Source organism: Rhopilema esculentum, chromosome 4, assembly GCF_057945365.1.
Source record: "Rhopilema esculentum isolate cy_ngs chromosome 4, ASM5794536v1, whole genome shotgun sequence".
Lineage (NCBI taxonomy): Eukaryota > Metazoa > Cnidaria > Scyphozoa > Rhizostomeae > Rhizostomatidae > Rhopilema > Rhopilema esculentum.
Window position 1 is genome coordinate 8,475,826 of NC_142818.1, and position 19,443 is coordinate 8,495,268.

The 19,443-nt window shown below is 36.6% G+C and overlaps 2 protein-coding genes across 2 annotated transcripts in view; one reads left to right on the forward strand and one right to left on the reverse strand.

Annotated features, from left to right (window-relative positions):
- The window catches only part of LOC135690569 (importin-4), a 34,061-nt gene that overhangs the window by 3,911 nt on the left and 10,707 nt on the right, over positions 1 to 19,443 (reverse strand). The window contains exons 17-32 of the mRNA XM_065208161.2: positions 18,964 to 19,037; positions 15,652 to 15,793; positions 15,117 to 15,187; positions 14,440 to 14,485; positions 13,942 to 14,000; positions 13,410 to 13,467; positions 13,192 to 13,271; positions 12,355 to 12,398; positions 11,844 to 11,955; positions 10,964 to 11,058; positions 10,501 to 10,578; positions 2,343 to 2,400; positions 1,555 to 1,660; positions 842 to 1,032; positions 508 to 690; positions 155 to 208 (exon numbers count right to left, since the gene is read on the reverse strand). Coding sequence (XP_065064233.2) covers positions 155 to 208; positions 508 to 690; positions 842 to 1,032; positions 1,555 to 1,660; positions 2,343 to 2,400; positions 10,501 to 10,578; positions 10,964 to 11,058; positions 11,844 to 11,955; positions 12,355 to 12,398; positions 13,192 to 13,271; positions 13,410 to 13,467; positions 13,942 to 14,000; positions 14,440 to 14,485; positions 15,117 to 15,187; positions 15,652 to 15,793; positions 18,964 to 19,037 — 1,451 coding nt within the window. The remainder of the gene's footprint in view (positions 1 to 154; positions 209 to 507; positions 691 to 841; positions 1,033 to 1,554; positions 1,661 to 2,342; positions 2,401 to 10,500; positions 10,579 to 10,963; positions 11,059 to 11,843; positions 11,956 to 12,354; positions 12,399 to 13,191; positions 13,272 to 13,409; positions 13,468 to 13,941; positions 14,001 to 14,439; positions 14,486 to 15,116; positions 15,188 to 15,651; positions 15,794 to 18,963; positions 19,038 to 19,443) is intronic.
- Positions 6,779 to 10,902, forward strand: LOC135690572 (uncharacterized). Its single transcript, XM_065208163.2, has 4 exons — positions 6,779 to 7,721; positions 8,164 to 8,552; positions 8,790 to 9,031; positions 9,615 to 10,902. The coding sequence occupies exons 1-4, from the start codon at positions 6,779 to 6,781 to the stop codon at positions 9,841 to 9,843; spliced, it is 1,803 nt and encodes a 600-aa protein (XP_065064235.2). The 3' UTR covers positions 9,844 to 10,902.

Below are 19,443 nucleotides of genomic sequence, written 5' to 3' on the forward strand. Positions count from 1 at the left end.
CGATTGATCGTTGGCAACGTATAAAAGACTTTACAATACCAGGAAAATAATTTAGAGATTTATCTTGCAAAGAACAGAAAATTTATTCATAATGAAATATTGTTAAAAGAAAATCGAAAATAAAGAAAATGGTATGTTTAGGAAAAGAAGTCACCTCTGCCATCGTACCAACAGCAAATGATCTTTCAGACACAGCACAGGATTTTTTCTAAAAATTTACAAGAAAATTAGCGATGAAACGATTTTATCACATATTGACAGAAAGACGAACACCTGGATTTACTTAAAATAAACATAGTTATGCAAGGAGATATTCTGTGATGACGTTATTTGAAGGTCAAAATCTTTATGATAAAGGAAAACTCCTCTATTCACCGATCGAAATTAAATGAACATCATTAGTCAGCAGATCTATAGAAAATGCTAGAATTATATTAGTATTTGGCTCATAGTAACGAAAGAAATTAGAAGAAGTAGCTTGGCCAATAAAAGTATTGAGATTAATACCGTTCTTTTGATGAGAAGTGGAAAGAATGCTTCAAAGTAAGGCTTGAAAGCTTCACCACCAACAGCCTGTGCTAGTAATGGCAGTATATCACCGGCTTTTTCAAACAATATTGTGTCCATTTCAGCTTGTGATTCTTCGTCTTCTTCCGAAAATGAGTCGTCACCGTCTTGCTGACAAGGTGTCTAAGTGCAAAAGAAAGATTCAACTCGTGATGTACAGAATCGTGTTTAGCAAATGCTGGTACTTGGTTATATATCACGGCAAATATAATCAAATGAGGCTTGAAAACTTATTGCCAAATGAAATATTTGAATGTTACATGCGTTGCCCTACCTTTGCTAGCAGTAAATTGTGCGAGGCGTTAGCTATTTTATCAGCCAATTCTTTCACTTGCAACTCTCCCCCTTTAAAGGATTTCAACAGCTGATTGACTGCATCGACAGCAGCCATCACACAGGACTGATCATGCTCGTTGTCAATTATGTTCAAAGTAACGGAAAACGTCTTTTCTGTTAATTTAATTGCTGGAACAAGAGCAGATAGAAATGATACAGATGAGAATGAAGACGAATATTCAAATTCAATGGCAAACAAAGCAAGGTTGATGTGCTTACTTTGAAGTGCAGTTTTGATTTTCAGTATACACGAGGCTAGGGCAATTCTTCCTTAGAATTTGCAAAACATGGAGTATTCGTTTCCTACATACCCCCTTGAAGTTCTTACCTTTTCTTTCACAACCTCTTTTCCTTACGTCCCCTGTTTAGATTTACCTATGTTTACCTTCACTGTTTGTTTTCACATCTTGTATAGAAGCTATGTTGTTTTGTGATCTTACTATAAGTCATAAGATTTTCTCGTATCTTTTTTATAAATATTTGTCATTTTGCCTTTATTTTAATACGAATCCATGAAACTTTAAAAGCATATGTCAGGAAGACTAATGGGATATAATGGGAAAAGCAGCCTCGAAAAAGGTGCAAATAGCAGTAACAATACAATTTGGTGACCTCTTTACATTGAGGTAAAAGACAGAAACGCTCTCATACCTGGAGAAAAATCTGATGAACCCTTTTTCTTTAAGGCTGTATATAGAACACTGGACATGGCTGCACAGGACATTATTGCAGCTTTCCTCAAGCCAACATTGGGGTCCTTGAAGTTTCAAAAACGAGACATATTAGTTTACTTTAGATATTATTTTATAAATGAAGATGCTAAACAGCTGATATACGTTTCAGTATAAAAAAAATAGAAAAAAACCAAGTTAAAAACCATAATGCCAAAAAACAATGAATGCAGAATTCACTTGATAAAAAAATAAGAATAAGAGCAAGGCCTGTGCAACAAATATGTTAAACCAACTTGAAACAAAATGGGGGGAGGGATGAAAAAAAAGGACATACATAAACAAACCATTGCATTTTCTTCTTAATAGCAGATACTTTGAAAGATTGTATTTGAATTAAAAGAAGAAACATAGATATATGGACCATAAATATAAAGTATGGCTACTAATTTAGAAACTTGTAACCAAAAATTGCTTTAAACAAAGGGTTACAACCTTTGCAAGCCTATTTGCCGAGTTATAGCTGGAGATAAGTATAAAAATGGGCAAAAAAGAGACTTCTTTCCAAAGTGGTTGTTTCCTCTATTAAATGCAAATTTAATCAGCTTAAAATTCTTTCAAAACCTTAAAATCATAATGCTAAACCAAAGTATACTCTCAGAAATTCATTGTTAGGTATAATTGGGAATATCCTCGAAATCTTTAAAAAAATTCTCAAAGTGTGAGAAGGAGAGACCAAATTTGGGTTATAAAAGGAGGAAAACTTACATCGACAAACAAGAAGACTTCATTGAAACACTCTTCTATGTATGGCAGAAACTCCTCTCTGCAAAAAAGGAAGCATAAAGGATGATATTGCTATAAAGAAGCAAAACAATTTGACAAACAAAATAAACATCATATGCAACTGTTCTTGGTTTCAATAAATAATACACAGACAAAATAATTGTGGTTTCATACAAGCCGCAAAATAACTTTCCTGTACTTCACAGAGATCGAGCGAAGTTATTATCAAAACAAGAGCTTATTATAAAAACAGCAGGTTGCTAGCTAAGTACAAATTTAGCAACAGTTAACATGATATTGACTGTTTAAGGGCGGTATTGTGATCCAACAGTGACACAGAATTTGTAACTGAGCTATTATCTTGGGTACCAGCGCCTCAGAGAGTCAAAGTATTAAGAACGGGCAATGCGAAGGAGAATTGGAAAGGAAAGTTCGCAATTCCCCATTCTTAACCCTTGACTCTCTAAAAAACTGGTACCCAGGGTTCTGAATTATAATAAAGTAAAGAAGAAAAGGAATTGGATAGATAATTTATCCAGATAGATAGACTTTTTAATTTAAAGGTATACGAGTAAATATCTTCTGTCAAGTTTCTCACAATGTAAGCAAAGATCTGCTCGTTAGAGGTAACCGGATCTTGGGTCTTAAAGGAGTTGCCGTTGGCTGTATAAAAACTCAGTTGCCCTTATTTTTAGGCAGTTTTCTTAAATTTAGCAATTCAATTCAAACAATCACGTGGTATCGATTGTCGTAAATTCTGACGTCAAGTGCCATTCCAATCAAGCCAAAATGTGACGTCAGATGAAAGTCCTTCTTTTCAACCGATCAAATGTGGCAGATAACCAATCAATCTCAAATCAAGAGTGAAGGAAGATGGCACAAAGCGGGATACCTTGCTATCGATGCGACAAGCGACTGTATTTTGAAACGAGCACCGAACTAAGGCACCACTTGAAAACTAAACACACGGAGATCTTCTCTGACAGGGGTGAGTATGATTTGGTGTGTAAAAATTGGATTAGGCTCTATTAGGCTCAGAAAACGTAAGGACTATCACCTTAACAGAAGATTATCCTTGTTTTCTAGCTTTCTTTAGTATCATGAATATTTCTAAAACTGCTTATATTGCAGGGCAAAATGATCAAAACACAGATGAATGGGTGCCAAAACACAAAGAATTTGAAGAGTCTAAGTTGGAGAAAAAAATGGAAACTGGTTTCGAAAATATCGCAAAGTTGCAGCAAGACAGCGTCGTAAAAAGCAGAACGATAGCAAAACTTGAAGAGTCATTAAGAATGGCCAAAGCTGAGAACGGTAGGCTAGAAAACACATACAATGATTTGCGCAAGCAGCTCAAAGAAGAACGCAAAAAGTACCAAACATTTGAGGAGCAAAACACAAGGAAATTTAAAATGAAGACCTCACAAATGCAGGAAAAACTGAGGGAAGTTGAAAAGATAAACAAGATTTTATCAGAAGAGAAAACATTCTTGAAAGGCCGAGTGGATGAGATGGTGAAGAGGGAAAACGATAGCACGGATGCAGATCGACTGAAACTTGCAGAAGAACAATTAGAAGAATCACAAAGACAACTGACTGACAACGAGCGACTGACAGCAGAAAATAAACTGGAAATGGAGAAACTAGAGCAAATCATCCAAAACTCGAATGAAACTATTGTGGATCAAAGAAAAGACATCTCAGATTTGCAGCAAGAAAATCATCTGTTACAGGCGGAAAATGACGATTTGTACAAGACAAATCGAGATTTGGATGAAAGAATGAAGGAGAAGAACAAAGAGCATCAGCTGCAGTTTGAGGATCTGAAGAGCAAAAATGCAAAGTTGACAGTGGAGCTAAACGAAATGAGAGACAAAGTACTCGAAGTTGTCAGTGCAAACAAGAGGTGTCAGGATGAACTTGCTCAAGAGGTTTACGCAAGAGAAAATTGCGAACAGCAACTTTACGAAGCAAGAGAGGAGGCGGTTGACCTGAGAGCTAGGGTAGATCTACGAGAGGTCAGAATAAGGGAATACGAAAATAAATTTGAACTCATGCAAACAGAGATGGCATTGTTACGGAAAGATGTACTTAACGGCGAGGACAATGAAAGTTTGAGAGCCAAAAAGCTCGAACTTCTATATGGAAATGAGCCACAAGATGAACGAGAAAGAATATTTTCAGCCAGTTCAGCGAGTGAGGTTGAAGGGCAAAGATTGAATGATAGAAAATATGGTAGAGTGAGAGACGGACAAGAGTCAAATGCAGAATATGACGATACGAACATTCCTGAATTTGGGAACACCCCTACAAACAAGAAAAATGGAAATGACGAAGCAATCGGCTGCTTAATGTACAAAGTTGGTTATCTTGAGAACTTGTGTCTGGAGAGCAAGCAACAAATTGACTATTTACAATGTACTTTCCAAAATTTAGTGACAAAAATTGGCGAAAGTGCGAAGACGTACCGCGACAAATGTGACACTCAAGAGGATATGTATGATGAGACACGAGATTACAGACAGCGTAAGCATTTGCAAATCAAGCATATTTGCGCAGAATGCAAATCGCTGCAAATCAGTATCCTTGAACTTGAGGCAGTAACCAAGCACCTTGCTGACAAAGTCGAGCAACTTGAAGACAAGGTTACTAATCAAAACGAGGCGACATTTCAAAACAAGGTATGCTTTTCAATTTTTCATGTTACAAAATAGCCTCGTTTGCAAAATATCAAAATAAAGCAGCACATATTCAGTTGAACAAATAAGTTGAAAAGTTCAGGAGTAAAAGAAATAATAACAAATGGAAACTAAAGGGAAAAAAATCTTGGGAAAGTTGTGTTGACACATGAATGAAAAGAGAGTACAGGGTAAAAACGATAAACTATTTGCAATATTTGCAAACACCATTATATCAGAATAACTAAAGGGTGAAATTCACTGTTTTTACGATGACAAAAAGTGATTCCAATGTAAAAATTTGTAGTAAAGACATTGACAACCAAAAAATAATTTTCGGCGGATGAACCTCGTCGAAAAAATTTCGCACTACATTTCAGAATTTCGTCATGAAGAAAATTCGTCTCATTATGAATTTCGTCGAAGAAAATTTTTTCAAAATATTTGTCCGAAATTATTTGTAGCTAATGTATTCTGTGGCCTGGGGTAGATACCCGCATCAGTTTCGAAGATTTTGACCGCAGTTTGATATAAGAGTATAATGGAATTGGAAATATTAAGTAAAAGGAGAGAAAAAAGATAGAATTAAAGTTTCCATTTCGACGTCTTTGGAGTCGTACACGAAAAGTCATCTGTATAGGTAACTGGGATTTGCACTATAGATGGAACTTTTGTCATCAAAAACCAATCTAACTTCTTTTCGTTGCTTTCTGCCTATTTCTACTTGTACATTTAAAGTGTGCATTAACTGCACTGTTGTCAACAAGAAATAAAGCTTCTCATTAAAGGCCTTTATTTCTTCATAACTAGGATATACAAGACAGAACATTGGCATGCTCGGAGTCTAAGGCTGATCGTGAAAAGAGCAAAAGACGAGTTTCATTTTCTACTAGTCAGACATTGTTTGATGCCGACGGAAGTAGATGCAGCAGAAAGGAAAATCCGGTTGCATCAATAGATGACAGGGTAAGCAATTGCAGCGTTAACACTAACAATATGTCAAGCATAACTTTACGAAACCTCCAGGAAAGACAATCCAGTCGTCAAGATTTTCCCAGCGACCGAAGATATGACAGTCCTATAGAACACTTCTCCGGGAAGAGATTTACAATAATAAAGGATTCACTTAATGATTTGTCTGTAATAACACCGCAGAATGATTCACTGGAGCACATGAAACTGCTTCTAGAAGGGGCAAATGGAAATGAGGAAAGCATCAAGGATCTTTTGAAATTCAACAGCGATCATTCAACAGCATTCTGCAAGAAACGTAGCTCCCGCTTCGAATTCCTTGATGTAGATGAAGAAGAGGAAATAAAAGAGGAACTCAATAACATGGCAAGCAAAAGAGAACTTGGGGTGATTGAAGAAGATGCGGTAAAGGAAATCGGTATCGACAATATCGATGCAGAAGTTCACCATGATGGTCAAATGGGTCTGTTTACGGAAACGGGCCTACAATGTGACGCACACAAGGACTCACACATGAATCTAAAATCTGCCCAAGGTAAGGTTTGTTGTTAATATTATATCAAATCAGTAATAGGATCCGGTAACATTAGTTGATCGAGTTAAAGTTTTGTGCATTCAAGATTTATTCCTCTTCATTTACAATATCAGGAGAGCTATAATGATTGTCAAGAAAATTACAAAGATTGGTTAAGAAATTGAATTCGAGACCGTAGTTACGTTTTGCAAAAACTGGCACCCAAGAATTTTGCAGTGACTGTTGGTTGTTAAATGAACTGCATGGTTATTCAAATTTCAATTCAATGCAAATGTAAACATGATATCCCAATGGGCTTCTTGTATAAGGATGCATTACATCTGGCAAAAATTGTAGCAGTTCCTAGGTTAAATGGATGTTTTAAGTTGAAGGGAAGATCGACCCTTTTTTACTTTATAATCGCAGTTGAGGAAAAGATCGACCCTAAATCAAGAGGCCTTGCAAGTGACCGAGAATTTGAACGCTTCTTGAACATGAACTCTGGTTGGTCTTTTGAGAAGGGCAATGATAGCGTTTATAATAACAGCAAAACAAGCCTTAAATCGAACGAGAAGGTGTATAAGGATTCCGGTATCTTCCAGTCAGAAAGCGAGTCAATTTCGGAACAGAGCAAACATGAACACGGGTATGGAAGCGAAAATATTATCGGCATTAACAAGAAAGACTCTGATGAAAACATAACAGACCCATCTGACAATCCTAGAAATAGCGAGAACTCAGAGGGAATCAGTTGTTTAGTCCAAACTGATGAGCCATCCCTTGCTGACCAACTTGCAAAAGGCTACATTTCTTCGCTGGATAACTTACTCAGCGATGATGCAAACGAAACCTACATGAAGTATGTCAATCAACATGCCACTGAGGTTAGAAGACATTCGGAATTCGTGCGCAACAGTAGAGCAGTAGCAATGCCTTCTATTCGAAAACATTCATTAGACGCCAAGAAGGACCAGCAAAATCAAAACAAAAATGTATTAACGTTCGGCAATGCAAACGATTTTATCAAAAGCGATATGTATAATTGGAGCATTCAGGGCAGAAAGAAAACTAACGATGAAAGAATAAATAAGAGCTCCTATACTGACCAACAAACCCATCAGCAAAGGCTGAATGTCACAAATTACAAGGGAAATCTACAAAATGATAGTGCAAAAAACGGGAACAGAAATTTAGAAGGTAAGCTTAGAAAGTTCCAATTGTTTCTTTTAATCTCTGTGCAAAAGGAATACAAAAATAACCAAATTCTTTAAATGAAATTGCTTTGATGAAAAATACAGTTCGAGAGATCAAATATTAAAAAACGAAATAATTTGCAAAAAAAAGAAAATTCCTTTGAATTAGATTTTACAGAAAGAATACCCTGTCCAAAAGGGCACAAGGTTTTTGGATTTGTCTATGGAATTTGCCACTATCTTTTAATTGTACATGAGATTTTTTGTAACTCATAATAATAGTTTTTATGTCCTAGACGTGAAGTTTGTAACTCAACGGGCTGGAGTGTAGGATACATTTTTGTTGATAAGTGCATCTTTAATGGCGACAGGTTTTGACAATAAAAGCAGAAATGGCTCCTTTGATTTATTCTTGCTTAAAACATACAATCCACTTAAATTTGCAGATGTGTCTGACCAAAATAAAGAGTGCGGAACAATTGATTACGAAAGTAGGCCTAATTTTGCAATGGAAATTCTCAAAAGAAAGAATCTAGATTCCGAGTTGAGACGGGAAGTGCTGGCTAAAGAAGCATCAGACAATGCAGCAAGACCTCGAAGGCTTTCGATTGGAGAGCTTGACATGAAGCGAAAGAAAGCAAGCGACCAGGCCAAGGATCTTCATAAGCAAGTAAAATCCGACAGAGACGGGAGGACAGATGCAATGAAAGAATTGGCTGAGGCAGAAACAGAGGGTAAAATGCTATCTGCTTTGAGACAACATCAAAAAAACAGATCATATCCAGACAGCCCTAAAACAGATAATGGATTTTTAAGCAAGTGGCTTTCAGATGAGGTAACGTCTAAAAATAATTACGACAATCAGGGTGTTTTCCAATAACTACCTTCTTTAACATTTATTTTACCATCATTTCGTTAGATGGATGTTTATACTGCCTATTAACAAGGATGTTTATACTGCCTAAAAGCAAGCGAGAAGAATGGTGGATGGATCACTAGAAACCAATAAAGTGATAGGTAGAAGCAGAAAACAATGTATCTTCTTACGTATATATGAATATTTTTACTATAGGAAAAATCTAAATATATTGATGGAAAACCAGGATACAGACCAGGTGCCATTGAAGCAATAAAATCAAACATGCAGTCAGATAGTGACTTAGAGACAGACTTTGAAGATATTTTCTTTGGGGCTGATGACGGCAATACAGGTGACGGGAATTCATCAGATTTCCAACTGATGGATTATCTCAAGCGTATTCTAGATGGACGGCAACGTCAATCACTGGAAAGGATGCCATCACAATGCAGCAGGTATGACTTTTCCTGGTTGTAAATTTGGTATTAAATCACCAAAAAGCCATTCAGTGATTATCTTAGCTGCAAATCAAGGTATCAAGGATGGTTCAGTGGTTAGGTCGTGGCTTGCAGAGCCAAAGGAATTGGGTTCAATTCCCTACCACGACCAAACTCTCACTTAGAGCAGGGAGAATCGCCAGCTTTCTGTTATTCCAGACATAGGAATTACGAAGTGCGGCCACATCGAGAGGATGGACAAGAGCACTGCTTAATGAACACTGCTTCTCAGTGTCCTGAAACTACCTTAGGAAGCTAGGTAGCAGCATATGAACAGTGTGTATACAAATAGCCCATAGGAACTTTGAATTTCTGTCCCTAAATATATGCTTAATAGCTATTTGCTTAATAGAAGGAAGAAGATGACGTAAACAATTCACACGAATAGAGATGTCAAAGGTCCTAAAAATTCAGTTTTGAAAGTTAAGTATCAGTACAAGTACCTAGCTCTATTGGAAAATGGTTCTAAAAAAATCTGACTTTTTTTCAAAAAATACTATTCGTTGAAATTCAATTCCATTTCATTTTCTTCATTTTTCAGTTCACATATGTCACGCCAGGGAGATGATGACTACTTCCTTCAACGAGAGTCAACAAACACGCTCAATCTTTCCAAAACTAATGTGGACACCCCAAACCATGTTTATCTGGCATCAAGTACCGGGCATAGAGGGGATTATGATGAGCAAACTTGCGATGATACTTTTGGAAAACAAATAAACCATGCGACCCATGTACATCAATCGCCCAACCAAAAAATACCATCATAGGCTGGTTTCAAGGAGAACTAATGAATTAATTATTAAAATGAGGAACGTAGATGCTTAAACTAGTAAAAAACTAAAACAACTTTCTTGGTGATTAATTCTCTGTAAATGATTTCTAAAACAGTAAAGTATTTAAAATGAAAATTGAAATGATGTTTCATATCTTTGAATTAGAGAAATGGTGTTTAAAATTTTGTCGTTTCCTAGCTGCGTAAGGGCATTTGGTCGAGTGCTTAGAGCACAAGATAGCATCAGAGAAAATGCCGAGAGGCCATAAGACATCTAAGTAAATGCCTCTTTCTTAGGAGCACAATCTCGGTCTAGCCTAAGAAAAACCGGGCACATAAAATGGAGATTCATATGCATTAGATAAAGTTGCCCCGCTCTCTGCGAGGGTGTTGTCTGACATCCCCTCTTATTTCCTAAAAAGAGCTAGTGAGTTTAGAATTGTTCAAACATCTATTCTCATCAGCAACTTGGTAAGAGAATGAGGCGAGCATTTTGTAATTCCATGCCGACCTACCCATAGTCTTGGTTGCATTGTTTCGAAGTATCAGGACATTTATTGATAATTCCAGGTTTTCTACGTCCTAAAATGATACATAGAAAACCAATGATAAATTCTGAAGGAGGATTGATAGTTTAGGCAAAGAAACTTACTCTGTCTCTTCAGCAATTTCGCTGATTGAGTTGCAAGTATCTTCCTTTTCATCGATGTAGGCGTTTTCGACAGTATACCTGAAAACAGATGTATATTGTGTAAAAAGAGGACGTTTTCAAAGATGCTGTCAAACAAGGGCACAATCTATTCTGTAGTGCCGGCTTGATGACAAATATTCAACAAGGATAGGAAAAACCCTTTTTAAATGTTTCAACCTCCAAATTGAATGAATTCTCACAAAAACCCCGACTAGGTTAACAGGAGTTTGAGAGAATCTTGAAGCTAATGTTTTCCAAACCTCAATTATACAGCTAGAAAACAAGGGAACGAAAAAATAATATCGACTGCCTGAACTTGACATATCTAAAAGCTCCGTCTAGGTTTCTGGGAATCTTACCTGGCTACATTGACCAACAATATTTTACAAAAAAATAAAAATTAAGAAATCATGAATAGGTTTACCCTTCTTCGTCATCATCTTCCTCTCCCCCATCACCTTCTCCTCCAACTAAGTCGTCTTCAAGAAGAAATGAAGGCTCGTCTTTGAGTGGCACGCTCTGCAATCCAGTAAAAATATTGCTGGAAGAAGCGATGAGCGTAAAAACTATAAAAAAATGTCAACACGTTGACATAGTTGAGCCCATTGTAACTAGACATCTTTCAGCTCATTGGGACTTATAATTCTAATACAGTTTTCTCTAAGACAGCAGCTGCAGAGTTAACTGGACCAGAGTCCCACTGTAAGCTGCTAATCTTTTTGGTTGATTAGCAGATCCTTCAAGATATAACTATAGTTGAAAACAACATTTAAGATTATTGACTCCTCAATATTTTTGCAAAAACACCTAAATTGTTCGTATAATGCAAGAAACCGTATATCAACAGCTTTAACCAGCCAGGCTGGAGATACCTTTGGAGAGAAAGAATCTATTTATCTACAGCATTGTTGGGAATGTATTCATTTCGAGGGGACAGCCCATTCAAATGCTTCCATTCAGTTTTCTGTAATTTTTGAGGCTGCAGCCATACCGCTAGTCATTTTGAGACTGGAAATTGAGATCTTTTTTTATTACAATCAATAAATTTATAATAACTTTTGACAAAAATACGAAATAAAGTACAAATTACAAACTTACAAGAACTGCAAAACAGTAACAGCAGAGTAGTCTAATGAGTCACAAAAAGCTTTCTGCATCTATAAGTTCAAATACCCAAATAATCCATGCTTCGAGCGACAGTTTAAAAAACAAAGACAAAACAACACTAACAGCAATGTTGAATACTTTACGACTTCAAATATTAAGAGAGAGATTACAAAGGACAAAAGTATCCGAATATGTACCATGAATCCTTCAGTTGACTTGAGTGACTCAATCATCTTTGGTACTATTTTGCTCAAGTATTTGCTCATGTCTTTCTTCAGTATTGTTGATAGTGACGCAAAAAGGGCATACCTTGAGAATAACAGAAGAACTTGTCAACAGCTTGAATTTTGCTTGGCTTAATAATAAAGGTTTATCTACCAAGCTACCATTTATCAACTATGCTCCGATTGCATCTTTCAATAAAAAATTTTGTCAACGACAGAAGCCTTTGCAAATTATCTAGCACCTGGGTACTGGGTTCGTTATTCATGAATATGTCATTCAATCGTACAAACAGAACCATCTTGAATAGAATCTTGAATAAGAATCGAGACGTTCGATCGTGTATCGTGAGATGTTTTTAAATTGCAGAAAAATCAGTGAGGATTTGAGTTTAATCTCAACAAATGAGGATTTGAGTTTAATCTCAACAAACTATGAAAACACAGCTAGGGATGTGACCTCATGCTCTGAAAGCAACTGACTTACGTGCATCTTCTGATGTCAGGGTCATCACAATCTTCCACTAGTGCCTGTCAATGAAACGAGTTTAGGGCTTTTTTACATAATGTTATGAATGTCGTTGAAAATTTTTCGTATTCCTGTAATACAAAACGTCATAAAAGGAAATCTAACAGCTCGGCCACCTTGCTGACAGAGGGAAAGCTTCTAGATGAGCCACAGGTGAGGTAAAATACATGCCTTAGGGTTGTGATGGAGTCCTAGCAATAAACATATTGCAAAGACAGTCAACTCGGGGGAAAAATCCAAAAACCATACTCGGTTCTAGAAAATCCAGAAATGCAGTGCCAATTCTCCGAAAAATCTCCTCCCCCTCCCTTTCTCTGAGGACGAATCGTTCCCCTTCCAAAGAGAGACAAATCATTATAGTTTTCAGACTTTCTCCAATTAGCTCCTGAGGAAAAGACCTTGAGGCATTACTATAATGTAATGTCTTGAAAAGCACACACTAGGAAGAGGAACATAAGACCAAAATTTGTGGGGGAGGGGCCTAAATATCTACATTTTCTGACAAGGGAGTGCTAGCAAATCGGTGTGAAAGAATGGAAATATTCTCGCCGCTAGAATGCCCTATTGTTGTCAGAGACTAAGCAGAACAACCTAGCTAAATGCCCGTTGCCTTGGTCAACAAATATATCTGTTCGATACAATTTAATTTCATAACTTCAGACGATGAAAACTACAACAACCCTTTGATCTTGCGCTACTAAGTGATATGGTAAGTTCCTCTCATTTTTGGATTGCATTATTCTATCCTTCTACATTGCCGCAAAATCAATTTAAGATTTTTAAAACATATCATACCATTCCCAGTTGTAAGCACTCTTCCGCCATGCATCTAAAGTTGTCTTCGCCAATATTACGTGCAACAGCACCAAGAGTATCTGCAAAGGGACAAAACAGAAATAAATTACAAGCATAGGAATCCCTAGTGTATTGTGCATGTTATGAACGGCTCAATTTGGAAGAAGAAAAGTGACGTGAAAGCCTATTTAAGCGTTTGAAAAAGCTGATTGATATACCAATTGCTTGGGCTTGAAGACTTGATGTTTCGTATGTGGCTGGCTCTTGTAGAAAACCCTACAATAAAAAGTAGATTCACTACAGGTCGCTACAAGGATGAAGAACCTGTAAAAGCTTTACTACAAACAAATATATATGTACATAAAATAGTTATTAAAAGCAGAAACAGCCCATCTTAAAACTCCACCAGTCGTGAGAATGGTGTCCAATTATGTTAAAGAGTGACGGGAGATTGGGAATAAATAAAGAAACAGGTCCACCCAATCTGAAACTTGTGATATTTAAATTCCATAGATCTTAATATCGACAAATCTACAACCAACAGTGTTTTTGCAGAGAGGAAGCCCAGATTTGGTCTTCTCCGAAGGAATAAAGATAATATTAACAGCACTTAAGCAACAGAGCTTTCCATGGAGTTCTGGCAGGAATTACAGGTTAGGAACTAGTTGTTTCTTCTTGTAACTTTTTCATGAATAATTAGGACTTTGCGATTGAGCGTAAGAAATTTTTTGCACAGGAATCTTTGGGTACCTTTAAGTGGTCCATAATGTGAGGAAAAAAGGGCAGTAGAAGATCTTTTGCTGACGTAGCTGCAAGAGAAATTTATCGTATTAAGATTTGGCCGTCTTCAAATATCACGATTTCAGATCGCAGTAAAAAAATGGACAAAAATAAATTGCTTCTTCAACGCAAAATCTAATCTGTGTATCATATCAACGTTAACTAATGTCATTCATTTAATGTACATTGTGTTTACAGACATCCAGCACAATGTTGAGATGCCATTGAAATTTGTACGTTAGGAGAATATGTAATAAAATAATATGGAAAGCAGTACAGAAAAAGACAAAAACACAGGTCTTCGCACGTGTTTTGTAGTCAATAATCAAGTTAGAACCCATTTATTTTGATAGCAAAAATATAATTAATAACTTGGTTGGGGCATCTCTCAGAAATTCAAGTATGACAATATTCATTCCAAATTTGAGAAAAAAGCAAAATTAGATAACAAAAAGAAAATTATCTTACCTAAAGACCCGATAGCGCTTATTGCAAGCTCGGTGGCATAAAGACCCTGGGGAGAAAAGAGGTTTTAAAAAGAAAAGGATTACTACAGCGAAAATATTATGCAGGTGATGAGCTTGGGATATTCAACAGTCCTGTGCTGATAGTAAAATTTCACAATGCAATTTTTTAGCCTTACAGGGCCTTAACAATTCTTTGAAAAATGCACCTGATGGCGTAGTGAAGTCGTTTAAAGGGAAAAAAGAACAGGTGATTGGAAATCATTCATTTTTGATCATAAAATAATAGTTAAAGGTTTGAGATGTTTCAAAGAGAGAGAATGGCCAAATAGAAAGAAAACGCATCAAGTGTGTGGTTCCTTCTCGATTAATTCATTTACTGGAAGGGCAGAAGTGGTTGCCTACAACCTTGGGCAGACCATGTTGAGATTTTACCCCCCTCCCTCCTCCCAACAGCTCAATATTGATATCGCTTTTATTAATTGGCGTACACCTCAACATTGAATGGGGGAGGGGGTATAGGCTGGACCATGCATGCGCGCTGTCGGGCACGTATTTAGGGTTTATCTTAGCGGCTCTGTCCAAGATTGTAGCATTGTGCATTTATCAATGCGAGTATATATATATATCTTAAACCACTTGCCATTGAACATCTCTAACTAAGAAAAATGTATCAAATACCTTTGAAGATTTAATTGTGTTGAGAAATGTTTCCACCAGTGAGTTTAGATAGAGGGTAATTATTGACCTCTCTAGAACAGAAAACATCAAATAAATGAACTTGAAAGGCTGAAAAAGACACAACTGAATAGAGAAAGAAGTCAAGATAGTTAAAACCTTCGATCCTTTGGCCTTGAACAATCAATCGAATTGGCCAATCAGTAAGTGCAGTACCACTCACACGCTTATTGATTGCCCAATAGTTGACAGATGGATGGCTTGAGCCACTTTAGTATCTGTCCTATGCCTACAACAAGTGTATTATTTGTGGAATCCGAAAGAGCTCTTTTTACATGGCATTCTTTACAGTGCTCGCTATAAAAAATGACTTATTTCCTTTTGAGTTAACCCGATAGCAAGAAACCAGATCTTCAAAAAGATCAGATATTGCGTATGGTAATATCTTAGAGAGAAGATTGCACTTGTTGCTAAATTCAAGATGTCAGAATGAAAACATGTGGAACCGATTTGATCTAAAAAGAAATTTTCAGCATACCCAAATTTTCGCAAAGTGACTCTAAGGCATAAAATGTCCGAGTTAGTGTTATTCTTTGTTTTAGGTCCTGGCTCATCAGCGTGTTTTGCATTTGCACCAAAAGCGCTGGAATAATATCAGCGTGGTATTTGTTCATGTCCTCCTTAAATGGAAAACAAATAAACATGGTCAAGACTTCTACTCAAAATTTAAGCAATGGTTAAAATACTTAAGCTAAAGGGGTTTCGTTGGGAAGACGAACAAAGAAAGTCTCTGAAGAATGAGGCCATCCTTCCTTCTGGAGTCGAAATGCATATGCATGGAAAGAAGTCATTACTATGCACGCTCCTTGACTCATTGACTTATTTGTGAATCATTCACTCCAAAAATGTCGTCGAAGTTAAGAAAGCATATCAAATTGGGAATTTTTTCACAAAATTTACAACTTTGTCGGATTCAATTGGCGCCGTACATTTTTCCTGTAGAGCAGCTCAGCTCGAAATGGCGTTAGCGTAGAATCCAAGCCCTTTTCCCCGATCCTTAGCAATTGTTATAGGATCGTGGTTTGATTGGAGTAGGGGTGCTTCATTTCGTAAGAAGCTTCGTTACATTACGGGACCCCTGCATTGGTGCCTTCTTTGTGAGCGTAACATTTGGCTACAAGGTTTATTGTTGACTACTTACATCTAGAAAATCAGCTGGAATAAATTCTTTTAATAAGCGAGGTAGGTTTATTACTTTGTGAATTAGGTACTGGCTTAATTCGGCTTGTCTAAACACTGCTGAGTCCTAGTATGAAATTTACAAACTTAATTCAAAAGGAATCTCTCAATATTTAATTTCCTAATAATATTTATATTGGATGAACAACTATTTGAAGCAAAAAGTTTTTTGAAAATGAAATATAATCATTCAAATAAAATTTCTCGTTGTAAGTGATTTATTCAAATGATTACTGAATTCAACATTTACACGATCTAAGTTAGCAAGCATCGTCCAAAAAACAATAAAAAATTGGCTTTTCAATTATTCTTCATTATTCAGTTTACATTAAAGAGCAAATTTATGCTTGCTCTTGTTGCAGTTAATTTTTTTAATTAGGCTTTCAAACTGCCAGTTTGGGGGTTTTGATTGGTTGAGGGTTTTGATTGGTTTATAGGTAAGTACAGGCCGCAAATACCATAAAGGTGGGAAATATCTCTTAGAAAAATCAAGATTGCTATTCAAGCCAATGAAAATAAAGATTGCGCGTAATCACGAGGGGAAATCTGCGATATTGCAAGAACACATATTCGTTATTCCTAGTGAATCACACCAGTGTGGTAAAGGTGTAAGTTAATCTGAGAAGAACAAGCGCGTTTCCAAGAGAGTTTCCAGATGACGGAAGAACATTTTTATTTCACTGTTGCAGGTAGCATCACAGCAGCGCTCTCAATCATTCTGAATGCTGTTGGTCTTTATATATTGTCAAAAGCAGATCTCAAAAGATCGAATCAATTGTTGATCATAAAAAATCTAAGTGTAAGTAATATTGTTTCATCAATTCACTGGCTTTTGCATGATGCAGTGGCAGTCTATGTATACCCGAATAACAGAGACTTGAATAACAGATTTATGTGCATCGTAATATCCGAATACTTTCGATGGATCTCTCTCACATTTCTCTTAACTTTCGACAGATTCATTGGTGCTAATTTCCCATTTCAATACAAAATTGTTGCCTCAGAGAAAAACATTTTCAGAGTGGCAATCGCAATTTGGATTTGCTGTACTTTTGGTTCTATTTATGCTGTTACGGTTCCAGCGGCCACCGGTAGATGTGACATAGCCCTGATAGCTCTAGTACTTGATTCATTATTTTTCATTTTCTTTATCGTGACATACACAACAATATGTTGCCGTGTCGTAAAAAGTAAAGTCAGGAAGAACAGATCAGACCCAAAAAATGGAAATCAAAAACTCTTTGGCGTTGTATTTTGGCTCCTAACGTGTTTCGTTTTTTTTGACATAGCTCCTGACATCGCTATAATTTGGAGACGTGCCTTTGACGTTGATCCTTTACTACACTTGGAAAATATATTTAGCATCTTTTACAGATTTAACGCTCTTGTCGATCCCTTGATCTACGTTTTTCTTCAACCACAAGCACGGAAAAAAGCAGCTTTCATGCTTGCATGTGCGTTTCATCGAAAGAGGTTTTGCGTGAACGATAACATGTAAAATATTGAGCTCGGGACGGAAAATATTGAACAAAAAGAGCTGCCAGCGCTTGGGGGCATTAACTGTAGGCCCTTTTTAAAAAAAACATTCAAATTACAATACAACAACTCTGTAATAAGAGCATCAATTATGATGAAATTTTGCACTACGCAAAAAATATGTCATTACTATGCAAAATGAGCATCGGAGAGTTTCATAGGTAACAGCATTGTCATGTCATAGTGAGCGTTAGTAAAAACAGAATGTATGCCTGATAGAACATGCCTTATGCACGCTGGTGTCATTTTTTTAACGCCTTCATTTTATCATAAAAAGGTACATTGTATAATCAGATCAGAATTCATTTAAATTGTTGGTAGGAAGAAACGTCCATGTAAAATTTGGTGAATGCAGTTTTTTGGCATGCAAATTTTACTTAATGAAACAAGTCAGCATCATGTGGTAAAAGTAACGATCAAAAAGCAGACAGAATTCGACGTTATGGCCTTGGTAAAACAACAGCCATAACCATTACTTCTTCAAAGTCGGCAAATTAATGTTTTGATTCAAAATGAAAATTTTTAGCATGAGTGGTGAAGGCTATAATTGCTTGCTCAAAATGAATAATGAAAACGAAAGCGCATGCATGAAATTCTTCAATGTCAAAAATCATAATGAGTTCAGCTTGTGGAAATCATAAAGGCATCGTCAAGACATTGCTTATCGGCCTCCAAACAGACTAAAAAGACGAGCGGAAGTGAGCTTCAGGATGACGTCTTTCGAAGTTTCTAAGGCGGGGACAATGGACCTTGTGTGGTAAAAATGTATAACATTGGGCTTGCTTTTATTGTACAAAACAGGGCGGTTCTATACACCAAAGCGTATACAGTTCTGCCTACACGGCATCAAGCACTTTATGGCAGACCGGTATGTAACAATTCTCATTAAAATTGGGCTAGGTAAATTTAGCTTGAGCTGGTAAAATACTCTGCTAGACTGGCACAATATTTTATGGTCTGCTACGATTCCAACTTTGGCTCGAGAGAAATCAAGTACTAATAGACACAATACGTGCGATTTTGTGGAAAATTAACAACATTGTTACAATATGCGAAAAGAAAGAAAACAGCCTACCTGAAAATGCTCTGCAAATTGACCAAGGGTAAAAAGAGCAGCATTTCGAACAATATATGAACCATCCGAAAGACCTACAACAAAAATTACACTCTTAAGAGGGGAAATTAAACATGGAAAATGGACCTTATCAGAAGCTATTAAACAAGATCATATCGAATATGCTTGAACTGATAAAAAAGTCTACTTTTGGGACAGCTTCACTTTAAAATTGTCACCCAGCAGAGTATTGTTAGTCTGGCAAATGTCTGGAGGAAAAACTGGTGTACTTAAGAATCAGGCTTCCGGAATATCACGGGGAAGATACGTTTGTGGTACTCTCAATGTGCTAGCGAAATGTTTAAGAAACTTTTTGACTTACATCTACACTCTATTTGACATACTAGCTGATTACTTGTAATAGTAATGCTGGAAAATGTTTTTGCTGAAAAATGTGTAGAGCACCAATAATATTATGATAAAACAATGAAAGACGTAAAC